The sequence below is a fragment of the Anguilla rostrata genome, chromosome 12 (genome assembly GCF_018555375.3).
Source record: "Anguilla rostrata isolate EN2019 chromosome 12, ASM1855537v3, whole genome shotgun sequence".
Lineage (NCBI taxonomy): Eukaryota > Metazoa > Chordata > Actinopteri > Anguilliformes > Anguillidae > Anguilla > Anguilla rostrata.
Window position 1 is genome coordinate 35,499,693 of NC_057944.1, and position 14,400 is coordinate 35,514,092.

Consider the following 14,400-nt stretch of genomic DNA (forward strand, 5'->3'; position numbering starts at 1 on the left):
ACTTGGGGGACCAAATGCGTTTAATGATTGCTTGACCCCAAAAGTGCAAAATCAAGGATCTGGATATTCGTTTGCTTTGGCAGATGATGTAATGAGAGAGACTTTAAGCATCTACATACTGTATCTGTCCGTGTACCCCTTCTTTCATATGTAACAGTTGAAATACATTTTTGAAGTGTTCGCCTAATTTTGCTCGTCACAGCATTGAAAGGATTTATGTCGCTTCTTTCTCCGTGGCTTGCGTCAGCTCGTTATGTTGCGCTATGAAAGGAAGGTCTATGCTAGGGCGGCAGAGAAACCGCTGCAGCGGGTCCCATTGATTACTGTTTACTGCGCGTGTGTGTTTTTCTCGCTCTGAACCTCCGTCTCTCTCTCCGGGGAGCTCAGATCTCCCTGGGAGCCCAAGCCGGTGTCTAGAGAACCCTTGCTGTCGGTTGGGGACGAGACGGTCGCTTTGTCTTCAACTGCAGCCTTTTCTGGCTCTCGCCCCTCCTCCTCCTCCTTCCCCTCCCCCTCCCCCTCGCCCTCGCCCTCTTTCCCGTGGAGCGCAGTGACAGACGGAGGGGCGTGGCCGGCGCCTATCTCCGCCTTGCCGTTGAACCCCCGGAAGTTGTTCTTGGCCCCCATGATGTACTTGGTGAGCAGCTCGGTGTCGCCACCCTGGTGGCCGGGGCTGCCCTGCAGGGACTGGTTCATCTGCTTCAGCTCAGAGTACAGCCTCCCCACCAGCTTGCTCAGCTCCGTCACCCGATTGCCCACGTCTGCGGGCAACGAGAGAGGCAGCGGCCACACTGAAACACTGCAGCTCCGGGGTGCAACACAAACTCATAATAATAATAACAACAATAATAATCATAATAATAATGATGATGATGATGATAATAATGATAAAGTTAATAATAATAATAACAATAATACATTACAATTATTATTATTGTTATTATTATTATTATTATTACAGGCAAAACAAATCGTTCTCACTAAAATATAAAGATTCCCAGAATGCGTTTGTATAATGAAAGATTAGATCACTAGTCAGAGGTTTGACTCAATTCTGTCTTTCACAGTTAGAACCTAATAAATCATCACTGGCGACTGCGTGTTACATTACATTACATTACAGGCATTTAGCAGACGCTCTTATCCAGAGCGACGTACAACAAGTGCCCATACCTTTGCGTTTGGTCTCCTCAAACTCCCGCCGGGCGGTTTCGATGTACCGCTGCACCAAAGCCCTGATCACCTGCAAGCGGTAGGGCACGCGATTCTCCACGGCGCCGCCGTCATTTTGCTAAAGTGAGACAGGAAGTGATGTACAAGCTTCAGAAGTGATCTACTTGAACTACACACCATTTACGCACATTACTACAGATACGCATACTGAACAGACAGCGATCCTGACAAAAGGTAATATAGAACCAGCGCACTCTAATTGCTTCATAGCATGTTTTGCATGTGACAATGATTCGTTTTTCCGGTCTGGTTAGGATCCATGTGGAATAGAAAAAATGAGGAATGTGTGGAATGAGCAAAAATAACATTGCACGCGCGATAATTGTTTGAAACTGCCTTAGTGAAATGTAATCAATTTTAGCTTTGCTGAGTTAAACACTGAAAACGCAAAACAGTTTATTTACTATGGAGGGAATGGGAGGATAATCTGGTGTTCGGTTGAAGTTGCAGCAGCAGCAAAGTCTTCGGAAAATACCCCTGTAAAAAAAACAAACAAACAAACAAACAAAAAACAATTTACTTTACTGTAAATTGAAGGGGATCTGATAGCCGTGACTATAAGTATAGTGGCTTTAAATACCTGCAATGTTGTCACTTGCACTAGTGAGTCATAACATCAGTAATGTCCTTAAATTTTGAAACATAAGCCACATGTAACATGTCATCCTGGATAAGCATAGCTAAGCAAATTATTCATGCGATAGGACTGGTTAAATGTGTTCTGTCAATCTTAAAGTGCAGAATCTGCAAGACTCCCATATGGCACAAGCAGAGGCTACCAGTGCGCTCAGCTGCTTAGCTGCTCAGCTGCTCAGCATACCGTAAGAGGTAGAAGAAGGCCTTTGGCGAGGGGATGATGTTGAAGGGAGCAGGCATGGTCAGACCCTCCCGGAAGTAACTCAGGTAGAGCTTCGAGCGGGCAAACTTCCACTCCACGTCAGCGGCATCCTGACAGGAAACACCAGCGACAGCTCAGGGGTTTTGATGAGTGAAACAAAATGGCGGACTGTCGAGCCTTTTCCTCTCAGGGCTGCTGTCGGCTGTGTAAAAATTACTCACGACTACGGTTGCTTCACATGAAGATGGGTGGTGAGGTGAAGTGCTAACGTGTACACAAAAGCAATGCAACCAGTTTGTGTGTGTGTATATGTGTGTTTTTTGGGGGGGGGGGGCGCATTAGATGAGTGTTACGAATGCAGTTTTGTCAGGAGCAGGAGTGTCAGACTAAATTCCCAGGGTGCCACAGTGTTTCTAGATATTTGTGGTTTCCTTTCAAAAAGCCACCAATTAAGGCCTTAAAAACAAGGTGTGTGTCTTCTTTAGCCAATCAATGACTTAAATGGACCACTGGGGGGGGGCGAGAACACCCAAAAAACCAGCAAACACTACGACCCTCCTGATCTGGAGTTTGACACCTGTGGCCTGCAACATGCTGAATAGTCCTTTTTAGGAAATTCTCTTCTGTTCCTCACCTCAATCTTCTGGAATGAATTGGTGATCATAGCGACGAGCATGTTGAGCAGCACGATGACGATGACCAGGGTGAAGATCCCATACAGCATCCTGCCCACAAACTCGGCCAGCGCGAAATCTGGCATGTCCACGTAGTCCTGGTTGCCCACCCCAAACATGGTCCAGAACAGGAAGTGGAATGTTTCATTGAACCTAAATGTGTAGTAGGAGACAGGAAGGAGTAAATGAAGGCACACACCATGTCTTCTGAGTGGCTCAGTTAGTAAAGACACTGATCTGATGTACATGCTCTATAGGCTTGGAATTTCACTTTCAAGCCTGGGCTGTGTCATAAGTTGACAGTGATCAAGTCAGTGCTGTTATTTTTGTCATTGACACGATTAGCTTCTCCTTACCACTGGAAGGGTAGGTTTAAGTTTGCCAGACTATGAACTCGGCATTAGCTTCTCCCATTGACTGGCCACCAGACATCTACATCACAGAGAGGTGCACCACTCCTCTAATTGCTACCAACTCTCCTGTAGTACTGTGTGGGCTGCGGTGTGTGAAACAGTTAGCGGCTCATGGGGGAGCGCATATGCGTCAGTTGTAGTACTGCCTGAACAGGGACAGATGGCACAGAGGTGACTTGAGTGGCGGTTAGTGGTTTTGAATCCTAAATGAGGACATTAGTACTGTTTGTATCTCTATTAGCCACCGTGATGCTTTTAACAAAGAACAGGGTGTCTGCTGTACCGTCCAAGATGTGGAGATATTACATAAGGCACGTAGATGTTGTTGATTCCACAGAGAAAGGCCGTTCCTATGATCATCAGGATAAACAGGAACCTGGAAGAGTGGCGGAAAAGTGATGTGTTCAGCATTAAAATGACCCCTGATACATCTAATCATCCCCAAAACAGAGGTAGACAAGATGACGTCAAAGCATTGCATGCATGTTTTACTCGTTTTATGATGATAAGACAATGTAAAATAATTGGTGAAATCACTTAAGACGAAGTCTCGTCGCCTCCACACTGACACCCTAGTGGCCGTACCTCATCATGTCATCGATCATCTTCCCGATGGATATCTGCAGGGTCCCCAGGGACTCGTGCGCCGGCAGGATGTAGGCCAGGCGAGTGAAGCTCAGCATGCTGGTCACCGCAAACAGCACTTCAGAAATGAACTGGGGGTCCTCCTGCAACCAGTCATGCCTCTCTGCAAAAAGCCAAAATGTGACACATTACCCAGTCAACAGCATGTTTGGGGGGGGAAGAAACCCCCCTGAGAAACGGTTCAGGATGGCAGGCATCGTATGGCTTTGTGAAGCAAAGGCCTTCGCCGGTTTACAAAAGGCTGAAAGTTGAGAAACATTTTTAGGACCAGGAAATGATAATAGATATTTTTGTCTTTGGATGAAAACATGAAGGCGTTCTAACAAATATCATCTAATTTCTAAGAAATGTGATCTGGTAATATGACATGGTATGTGGCAAACAAGGACTGGATTCAATCAAGGTTCATCCTAAAATTCGACTCAGACCATGACATGTAAAAGAAAGGCAGAATTCTCTACAAGTCTGCGTGAGGTAAAACGTAAATGAGTCTGTTTTTTCGAAAGGTTTAATCTATACAATCATCTATTGATCGCCAGGGGCGACATAGCTCAGGAGGTAAGACCGATTGTCTGGCCCTGGGCATGTTGAAGTGTCCTTGAGCAAGACACCTAACCCCTAACCCCTAACTGCTCTGGCGAATGAGAGGCATCAATTGTAAAGCGCTTTGGATAAAAGCACTATATAAATGCAGTCCATTTACCATTGATCGTAACTGGCAACGTCCTGTGTCTGTTGAGATCTTCCATGTGACAGTACTAGCACAGGTCTAAGAGGTGAGCGATCAGTGTGCTGCCAGGTGGGGCCTCTCACCTGTCTGTGTGAAGTAGACACACTCCTCTACCATGTTCGTGCCCTGGCAGACCACAAAGCCCTTTAGCATGATTACCATGCGAAGGGCGAAGGAGGCCAGGTACATGCTGAGCACCATCATGTCCAGACAGTTCCACCAGTCCAGGAAGTAGCTCCTCAGGCCCTCGATCCACACCTCCTTGCATTCGAACCAGAAGAAGCCTGGAACATCAGGATGTCAGCTGCATCCTCAAATTCTGAGGTTACATTCTATGAACATACAATCAAAGGTGGCTGTAGTGTAGAGCATCTATGTGACCCTATGCATTCATACGCAAGGGCATACATCAGGAATAAATGTGATTTAGAAATTCAAGGAGATCGACTGTCAGATCTTCACTTGTGCTGTTCACTTCATGCTCTACAGAATGTATCTAATAAGACGTTCTCTGTTGTTTCAGGCTTTGTGATTTTCGGGGAGGGGCCTACCAGCCACCCAGACCATGTGGAGAGAGCTGTGCAGGATGTTCTGCTTGCGCGAGGCAAAGTCGTAGCGGTACATCTCCATGGCGATGGACTCGCCCAGCAGGATGATGAGGAACCACATGTAGGAGGCTGAGTGCAGCAGGAACTTGATCACAGGGATTTTCAGGGTTTTTCCGATCTGCAAGTAGCACAGGGTTTTTATTAAATTTTACTCTAAAGAAAGGCAGGATCACATGACCCTAGGACAGAACAGACCCTGCCCAGGTGCATGTTGGGACAGGGCATCAGTCTAGTGGAAAGTGCTGCTAACAAGCCTCATGGTCCAGGATCAAGTCATGCCCGAGTCAGGACTGTGTCTGGGGCTCCCGTGGAACAATAACATTGTGCAGGGAGGAAGGGAGGGTTTCGATTGGCAGGGCTTTCTCCTCTGATTGGTGGGGCCTGTGCGATCAGGTGGGTGCCAATGACTCGACAGCGCCGCTGGTCGGACCACAGAGAGAAGAGCAGCAGCGTTAGTCGCTTGCTAGTCCCCTGAACTCAAAGAGGAGAGCGCACCTATAGGTCCTGCCTACTAATGCGACTTAGTGTTCCTAATTTAGTAGAGAAGAAGAAAAATAAAACGGATAAAAACTGGCTAAAACATTAAACAGAACAAAGTGTAATAGAATAGAATTAGCTGGAATGGAATAACAAAGAATTGTTGTCATTGTTATTTTTGAATAACAGAGAATTTCAGTCTCACCTTCGACTTGGGGGCGATCCAGTAGATGAGGCAGAGGACTGGCATGGCCAGGAAGATCCCGAAGGACACCAGGAGCTTCCAGGCTGTGCGGCTGCCCCTCCAGCTGGTCAGTTTGCCGCACCAAATGGAGGAGAGCACTTGCTGGCAGATGGGGTGAGTCACAAACTTGAGGAAGAGAAGGTTACGGTAATGAGTGCCAAGGAGACGCTTTGAGAATGTTTTCCCACAGTGCAGTGCAATTTCACATTCAGTCTGTAAACAGTGCCAAACAGCTATTGCACTGGTATCCGTCTTGTGGGTACCTCATTGTTATATAAATAAGAGTACATAGACCCTAGGTAACGGAGTATAGATCTTTGGATGAAGCCGTTATCTTGCACACAACTGTAAACTCAAATACTACATTTATCAATAAAGACACTGCACTGCCCTGCCATGCCCTCCCGACCGGCCCCACTCCGTCCCACCCCGCCCCACCCCTCCTTGCCCCACCCTGCCCTGCCCACCCCACCGGCCTCACTCCGTCCCGCCCCACCCCGCCCCGCCACGCCCCCCGTCCCACACCCCACCAGTTTCTGGTTGTAGTTGACAGCCAGACGGAGGCGGGCCAGGTTTGGGATGCCCTCCTCGAAGGTCTGTTCGTCCAGCTCGTCCTCGCTGTCCTCGCCGCAGTTGTTGAGGATGGTGGTGACCTCGCTCTGGTTCCGGCACATTCCCAGAAGCTCCACCGCAAACTCCTGGCACAGCTCCTCCAGGGCCAGGTACTGGGGCTAGCGGACACAGCCAAAAGGACGCTGACTGGACAAATCCCCAGGTGAATACCTGTAGTAGTACTGGCACTCCAGGAAATGGGAATTTACCAGTCAGTGTGAAGGGGCGACTCTCCCAGCAGTCATAACGTGAATTATCATCCCCGGTTTGTTTTGCAGTGGTGAAGCTATTCTTCACCAGCTACACAATGCTAATCACATACCTAAGGCAACAATATCTACACACTCAAAATATGTCAATGTTATTCACAGAATCCTGCTATTAATAATATTATAATTCCACCCAATATGCTGAGTGTTGCATGTCTCAGACAGTCCTACTCTTACTACAAATGCTCCTATTACCCGTATGGACTCTACATATTCGTATTTATTTTGGTACCAGTGCCACTCCGTAGAATATCCTCCTCTCTGACCTTGAACTCGGGCTCCTTCTTGGAGAGCTTGCGCAGCTCGCGGCTCAGGCGGAAGGCGGACAGCATGGCGTCCTCGGAGGTGATGGACAGGTAGGCGCGGCTGGCGATGCCGCGGTAGGTGTTGATGCGGGACAGCGAGAACTTGAGCAGGTCGTACTGGCGCCCGTTGCGGCACTCCAGGCAGGTGCAGGAGATGGCGTGCGGGAGGGGGATCACGTGGCCCTTCTGGGACAGCATGGTGACGATCTCGTACAGGTCCTTCTGGCAGGCCAAGGTCAGCGGGGTCACGCCGGGCGCGAACTGCGAGTCGTCGATGGAGTGGTCGAAGATGGCGAGCGAGAAGGAGCGCACGTCCACCTTGTTGTTGCCCACGCCCTTCTCCTGGTCCAGCCGGTCCAGCAGCCGCTTCACCACGCGCGGCTGGTTGGTGTCCACGGCCACCAGCAGCGCCTCGTGGATCTGCCGGAAGTCGAACTTCACTGCTTGCAGCAGGGCGTCCATGGTGTCCTCCTTGCCCAGGCGGATTGCCAGGTTGAGGGCCTCCCTCCACAGCCGGTCCTCGGAGTCATCCAGCTGCCGGAGGATGCCGTCCGGCATGGTGAGCAGCCGGCTGATCTCCGCCGCGTTCCCCTCCTCTATGACCGCGATCAGCTCCGGCGGGAAGCGCATCTTCTTGTTCATGATCTCCCGCCATTGCTCCGGCTGCAGATGGCGAGAGAAAGACGTGCTTGCCCATCCCGTTTTTTATATCAAGAAAAGTGTACCAAGGTAACAAGGAGAGTAAAATGGCGCGTATGTTTCAAAGCGTTGCTCAAACGCTCTATCCAGCCTGCACCCTGTTAGAACTTTACTCCTGATTAACTCTAATTAAAAGCAAAGGTTATTACCACAGGCCTGAGTGTGTAGTTCCATACTGCATAGTTTACACACTATCTTAAATGTCATTTACATTAATTACAATCCTTGACTTTTTTGGTTATGTGCTTTTTATGTTGATAAATGTACATGGTTATGCCTTCTGAACAATGTAACATTGCAGATCATTAATTACACTGATTACAAGTTTCCTTAGAATAATTTCATAATGCAGTGCAGACTCCTGTTTATTGATGGTGTGCAAAGAGAACTCGGAAACCTATGAATGTTTAAATAAGGGTTCATAATATTAGGTTAAGGGCTGTTTTGATACACTTTCATTGCCAATGGTTGAAAATAGTGTATTACTTTGCTGTATTCCTGTATATCCAGACAGAACATAAAAATGAAAAATAATATTGCTTACCGTAAGGTTTTCCATGTTTATCAGATATGCCTGAAGAATCTCTCGCTGTACAGACGTTTACCCTCATAAAGGAGGGTAAACATCTGAAGTTCACAATCCTGGAATTTTTTTCTTTCGTGAAATACGTCAGAGGAAATTCGACACCAAAATCCAACGTAATCGCCCTTTCCAGTTTTAAACTAAAAAAAAGAAGGCAGAGATGTGTGGTGCTGCTCTGGAGGTGATTTGTCTGTCTTTGCCAATAGCGCTGGAGTGTATTCTGATTATCCACGCAAAAGAAAAAACAGAAACGGCCCCACAGGGATGGACCAATTAAGACGCAACAGTTTTGCACCTCATTAGGGTCATTAAGGGCTTGGTCCTATAACTCTCTGTTCTTTTTTGTCTCATTAGTTAATTTCTTTCAGAACAAACAGGTAGCAGCTGAAATAATGGGCGTAGACCCATTAATTTTAAAAGCGTAAAAATATGAAGGGTGCGTAGAAAAGTGTAGTTGAAATCTGAGAGTTGAGTATCATTTGGGGTTCCCCTCGCCCCTACAGATGCTTTAGAGTTTCAAACTGGAGAAACAGAGCTCTTGGAAATCTACTGCAACTACAGGTTTTTGTTCTTATGAAGAAGAAGAAGAAGAAGAAGAAGGAATCCCATATTTTTTCTGAGCTTATTCGTGGTAGTTCCATTTTGTTCCACTAGATGGCGAACAAAGCCTGTATTGCAACTTGCACTCATATTTTTCTCCAGTGGCTGAGCGTATGGACTCTTCCATCGCACCAGTGAGCCAGTGTGTATAATTCATACCGCCAGCTGCACAGCGTACAGTACTACTGCAGAACAGAAGTTGACATTAGGAGAGGCTCTCTTCTTACTGAAGAGAATTGGTCTTCACAGTGCAAAGCTCATCTTCTCAGTTCAGGGAGTTTCTCAGTGAACCTGATGAAGGGCATGTAGGTTGAAATGCTAGTCGTTTGTGAATAAATCACTGGGAGCATTGAAATGGAGAAAATCTTTTTTTTTCTCATCCTTATCTTCTCAGGTTCCCACTGGGGGCCATGGGCAGGAAATTGTACATGGCTACTTGTATTGGTAAAACAAAATAAAAAATAATTTAAAAACTAAAATGTAAAAAATAGAAAGATGAAAACCTGCAAAATATATGGATATAGCCTGTGCAATTTCAATGTGCCTGGTATGGTGCTTTACAGACCATCTGTGTGCAGATACAAAAATCATCTGATCTCAAAATGGGAAATGCGAGCAGCAAATTCAAATGTCACTTTTTTTGTATTGTCTTGTTGTTTAAAACCCTATAAAACTGGGGTTTCCCTTTCAGAGTACACAGCAGCTACACCCACGCCACTTTACTCCCACACAACACCTGTACGTGGCCAGTACCAGGCCTGCTTAACCAGTGACATTAACAGTAACAAAACATTTCCCTTTTTTTGTTTTCTTTTTTTTTTTTTTCAGATCCCAATTCACAAGCCAGGGGCGTTTCTTCAAAGTAATCCTCTTTGACTGTCATTTTCCACTCGATGTAGCCAAGGCACATCTCCTAACATAGCCGTAAATCTCATATATATATATTACATTACATTACATTACAGGCATTTAGCAGACGCTCTTATCCAGAGCGACTTACACAACTTTTTACATAGCATTTTACATTGTATCCATTTATACAGCTGGATATATACTGAAGCAATTTCGGTTAAGTACCTTGCTCAAGGGTACAACGGCAGTGTCCTTACCCGGGAATTGAACCTGCGACCTTTCGGTTACAAGCGCAGTTCCTTACCCACTGTGCTACACTCCGTCCCTATATATATATATATATATGTCTACATGAAACTATATAAGTCTCTGTCCGGTAGTAACTGAAGTTTGGTCACAGGCACATGCTTCATCCTCAGCCTGTGTTCAGAGGCTCAATCTCCCTCACAGTCTGTCCCCAGTAAGAAAGCAGGGAGGACCTTGGTCGCTAGGAGACATGAGCGGCCTGGCCCTTTGCACTAGGAGCATGTTATGTGAGCCTTGTTGTCTCAGAAGCACTTGTGGATTATTTATTTGTTGGGAGCTTGTCTGCTGTACTTGATCTGGAACAGAAAGACAAATATAAATAGTTAAATAAATAGTTTTTTAATTTTTAATTTTTTTTTTTTTAATGGTGCACATGATGTCGAATTACTGCTGTTTACTATGGGGACCATAGTCTGCTTCTCTATCAGATTTAAGTTGCTAAATCCAGTGGAATTAACCCTTGTCTATGTACTTGAAGACTGCTTGCTTTGTCCCTGTGTGTTGTCAGGACGAATACAATTAAACACACTAATGCAAACCTTACCTCTCGCAAGTGTGTGTAAACAACAAGCTGACATTTTGATTGAGATGCAGTTGTTGCTGACAGATTTTTTTTTTTTTAAGTGAAAAGCCTTGATTTGGGCTTAAGTTTGTGACACCATGAATGACACCACAAAGGACCCCCTTACCCCCCACTTCAGTAATGCAGCACTTGTGCTAAGCCTAGTCTGAGGAGTCAGTTTTACCTGGGGCTTGTTGCTTAGCAGCCAAATTTAGGGGTGTTTAAGTAATCTACACTGGTGACCAGAAAATCAAGGACCTACTGAAGCAAGGACAATGTTTACGACCCCTTTCGTGATAGAGTATTTTAATTATTTATAAAACATATTGACATGGAACATGGGGGCTTTAACTTAAATCACTCTATTGGGAAGATTAAATTCATGAATCACACTTTATGCTTTGTCACTTTGATGAAACGCTGTGGAAAGGGAACTGTTGAGAAAATGCCTGATAAGGTCGCTATCACTTATTACAGAAGTATCGAGTTAGGTATCGAGTTCAAAACCACCCGAATCACTGTTGTTTCATTTGAACGACAGCAGTAATAATGACATAATGATACCAGCAGCACAATAACATCAGAAGTAATGATTGGTTTAGACACGGCTCTTTAATCTGGTAGTCAGCACTATTGTGGACCAGGGTTGCGACTGGAGAAATTAGCCTTAATGGCTTGAGCATTATGGATGTAAAATAAAAACAGGACCTTACTGTGAAACTGTCAGCTTCTCATTCACACTGAAATTGTGTTTTGTGTAAATATTTTGTTTTAGAAAAGCTATAAAACTGCAACATTTTTGCTAAGATATACAAGTGGTGGACGAAAAATGGATACATAGAAGTGTTCTTCCAGGGAAAATTCTGTTGGTTCACTTCTGTTTGCCTCACTTGGTCAGAATTGAGTCTACTTTTGTGCTTTACTTTCATTCAAATAACATGTATTTAGTTGCAAAGTTATGGACATATGAGGATTAATATCTCTTTTTTATTTGTCTAATAACCTATGTGCATATACCCTATTCATGCTCATTTGTGTTTCTCCGTGTGTTTGTATATGTGTCATGTCTGTGCTTGCGAGTGAATGGTTTGTGAATGCGTGTATTAGTACTACACTGAATCTGTGCTGTGTACAGGCAGGTGTTCCTGTCAGAAGAAGGACATTGGCATTGTGCTGTAGTCATGTCTTTCCTTCACTGTGGAGCGCCCCCTCTGGCTGAGGGAGGAACAGCCCAGAACAGAGAATTGTCCTTCCCCCCATTATTGAATACCTGAGGTGTGGTACTAATGGAAGATGTGTTTCAGTTTTGCACAGAGCACTAGTCACTATTTATTTAATGTTTCCAGTAAAAAAAAGAAAATAAATGAATAAGTAAACAGCAGGTAGGCTCACTTTACTGTCAGTTCTCACTTTCAGGGAAAGGAACTCATCATGACCTCAACATTGTGCGTGAAATGCATAGTCATGCATTTTAGGGAAATGCATAGTTGACAATAGCATGTCACCTTAGAATCATAAAGGTGCCTTTATACGTGACCTTTGTACAACAATCCATGCAACCCTGAAGCCATGACTTAGCTGCTTGTCATGGTTACCATGCGTGTGGTCACTTCTCGCTGTCCATTGTGTTGCTATGGGGACTTTTTTTTTTGACGTTTTGTGACTTCCCAGGTTTTGTTGAAATTTCCATGACCACCATAAACGAGCAAATGAAGAAGTTACAGGAGGGTTCTACACCATCCTCATTACGGAGAAAGGTGTGCGAGTCTGCACGTTTATCTGTTCAGCTCGTGCATTTTTCATGAGCTGGTGTGCGGAAAGCGCACTTCAAAGCGGCTGCTTCTGTTCATCCGGTGGCTTGTTTTGGTACAGTAATCACTCGCATTCACCGAAGAACAGAATAGCAACCCTGCAGAGAGAAACTCTTCAGTGAAACAAGCGATGGAAAAAAAAAAAAAAAGATGTACGATTTTAATTTTATCAAGCTTATTTCGGGAGTGAATATAGTTTACGTTGCCTGTTCTCCCCTCAGATTCCACCGATTCCACTCATTTCGTGAGGCGTGGCCTTTGGCGTGCGCTCAAACCAGGCCAGGATAACGAGCCCCCGCATCGGTAGGAAACGACCAGAACTCACCAGTGTTTGAACACGACTGTCCTTCCTCTTTTGAGTTTACTACCTACAGCACTACCCACACAGGGCACATTTCAGGAAATGACTGTAGTCAGAATACTAATGTAACTGATACTGTGTGTGCGTATGTTAATTAACCGTTCTGCTCATATTTTTTTTGACAGAATATTAACATGAGGGGTAAATAATTGTTAAAAGATGCAATAAAAGTGCAGTGTTTTATGGCTGCTCTATATCTTGGCCAGAACTCTCTTTTGGGGAAAGAAAAAAAAAAAAAAAAGATTTTACCTTGGGGACCTCCTTTAAAATAATGACTAAATGAAAGTCACGAAACAAGGTGAGTTGAGTTAAAAGCCTAATAAACTGCTTTATTTGATAAGTTAAGTGCAGAGGTATCAACCGAAATGAGCGATTGAAAAGCCCTGACTTAAGATCAGTAATGTGAAACCATGCCCTGGAGTGACTACGGTACTTCTAATTACCAGGTCCAGGTTGATTGAGGGGATCCTTAATTATTGAGTTGTTGTTGCTGCTGTTTCCAGTGCAGCTGTATCTCTGGCACTGCATGTGTGAAACAAGCAGCTTCACACCCGTCTTTGTATGTTTCCAAGCGGTGTACAAAGTTAAATGTAGATTCTATTGTTTTGCAAACTGCATCCCCCCCCATTTTTTTTTTACAACACTACTTAAAATGATGTGCGGGAATTGCTCGTGATGATTGCACTCAAGTGTTTTCCAGTGGGATGCCCTAATACGCTTAGCAAGAAAACTGCTTAATGAGGGATATCTAATAAAATGAAGAGCTTGCACCTACAAATTTTGTACGGCTTTGTGTTTTGCTTTGCATTTACTATTGGCTGCAAGGTGGGAACATAAAGAACTGTGAATTTCAGGTGTCAAACATTATTTTTTCTAATAGGGATCTGATTGATGTAGCTTTATGTGCCAAGAACAATATGTAGAACACCAAGACTTTTTGCATACTTTACACTTTCCATGAGTACTAACTATGGAGAAAAGTATACAACAAGGTTTTGAGAATGATTTATTTCCTGATATTTAACGTTCTGGTATGGCAACATTCCATGTGCTGCGCGGCTGAAGATTTTTAGTTTTGGAAAAGGAATGAACGATGCTGGGTCCGAGAGTTATGAGGATATGAAATTTTGTGTCTCCAAAACCAATTTTGTATCCTCAGCTGGGAAAGGCCACGTCTTTGTCGTGTTTGGACTTGCGTTGGACTGACTCTGCCTTCTTGTTGCCAGGCAACCTGATCATCAGCTTTGTCGAGGGCATCAGCTAGACCCTGGAACCGGAGTCAATTTGGGGACAATGTGCTGGAGAATATTAAAATGGTAAAAGTCAGGCGAGGAGACTTAAAGTCACATTTACGGGGCTCCTGGGCTTTAGGGCCAGTTAAAGAACCAGGGAAACCTGAAGATAATTGAGGGTGGTGATACAACGAAGGTGTAGTGGAAACAAAAAAAAAACAAAAAAAAAAACATGAGCGTAAATAATGATGGTATGCAAAATTAACCCTTAAACCTTTTGTCATAATTTTCTGAGAATTTTTGGGAAATCACAAAGTGGTTCTCCTACCCCACCCCCCCCTCCCCC

At 44.8% G+C, this 14,400-nt stretch overlaps 1 protein-coding gene and 1 long non-coding RNA gene across 3 annotated transcripts; one reads left to right on the plus strand and one right to left on the minus strand.

Moving 5' to 3' along the window:
- Positions 1–2: 2 nt before the first annotated feature.
- On the minus strand, positions 3–8,424 carry trpc2a (transient receptor potential cation channel subfamily C member 2a). The gene is made up of 13 exons (XM_064302570.1): positions 8,292–8,424; positions 7,010–7,711; positions 6,393–6,593; positions 5,824–5,988; positions 5,085–5,259; positions 4,617–4,817; positions 3,744–3,906; positions 3,442–3,534; positions 2,706–2,898; positions 2,054–2,181; positions 1,638–1,710; positions 1,174–1,291; positions 3–761 (listed from the first exon to the last, which is right to left on the minus strand). The coding sequence occupies exons 1-13, from the start codon at positions 8,304–8,306 to the stop codon at positions 328–330; spliced, it is 2,661 nt and encodes an 886-aa protein (XP_064158640.1). The 5' UTR covers positions 8,307–8,424; the 3' UTR covers positions 3–327.
- Positions 1,261–14,265, plus strand: LOC135236300 (uncharacterized). 2 transcript variants are annotated; one of them, XR_010324544.1, is made up of 4 exons: positions 1,261–1,407; positions 5,057–5,202; positions 5,808–5,976; positions 12,683–14,265. It is a non-coding gene; the product is annotated as an uncharacterized LOC135236300 (long non-coding RNA). The 2 variants fall into 2 exon arrangements; XR_010324545.1 differs by lacking the exon at positions 12,683–14,265 and adding an exon at positions 9,759–10,791.
- The last annotated feature ends 135 nt before the right edge of the window (positions 14,266–14,400 follow it).

Excerpts from the sequence above, each read along its gene's own strand:
- trpc2a (XM_064302570.1), bottom strand. Across the intron at positions 5,989-6,392 it reads TCAACTACAACCAGAAACTG|TTTGTGACTCACCCCATCTG; the intron begins GTGGGGTGTGGG and ends CTCTTCCTCAAG. Across the intron at positions 3,907-4,616 it reads TGTCTACTTCACACAGACAG|AGAGGCATGACTGGTTGCAG; the intron begins GTGAGAGGCCCC and ends GGCTTTTTGCAG.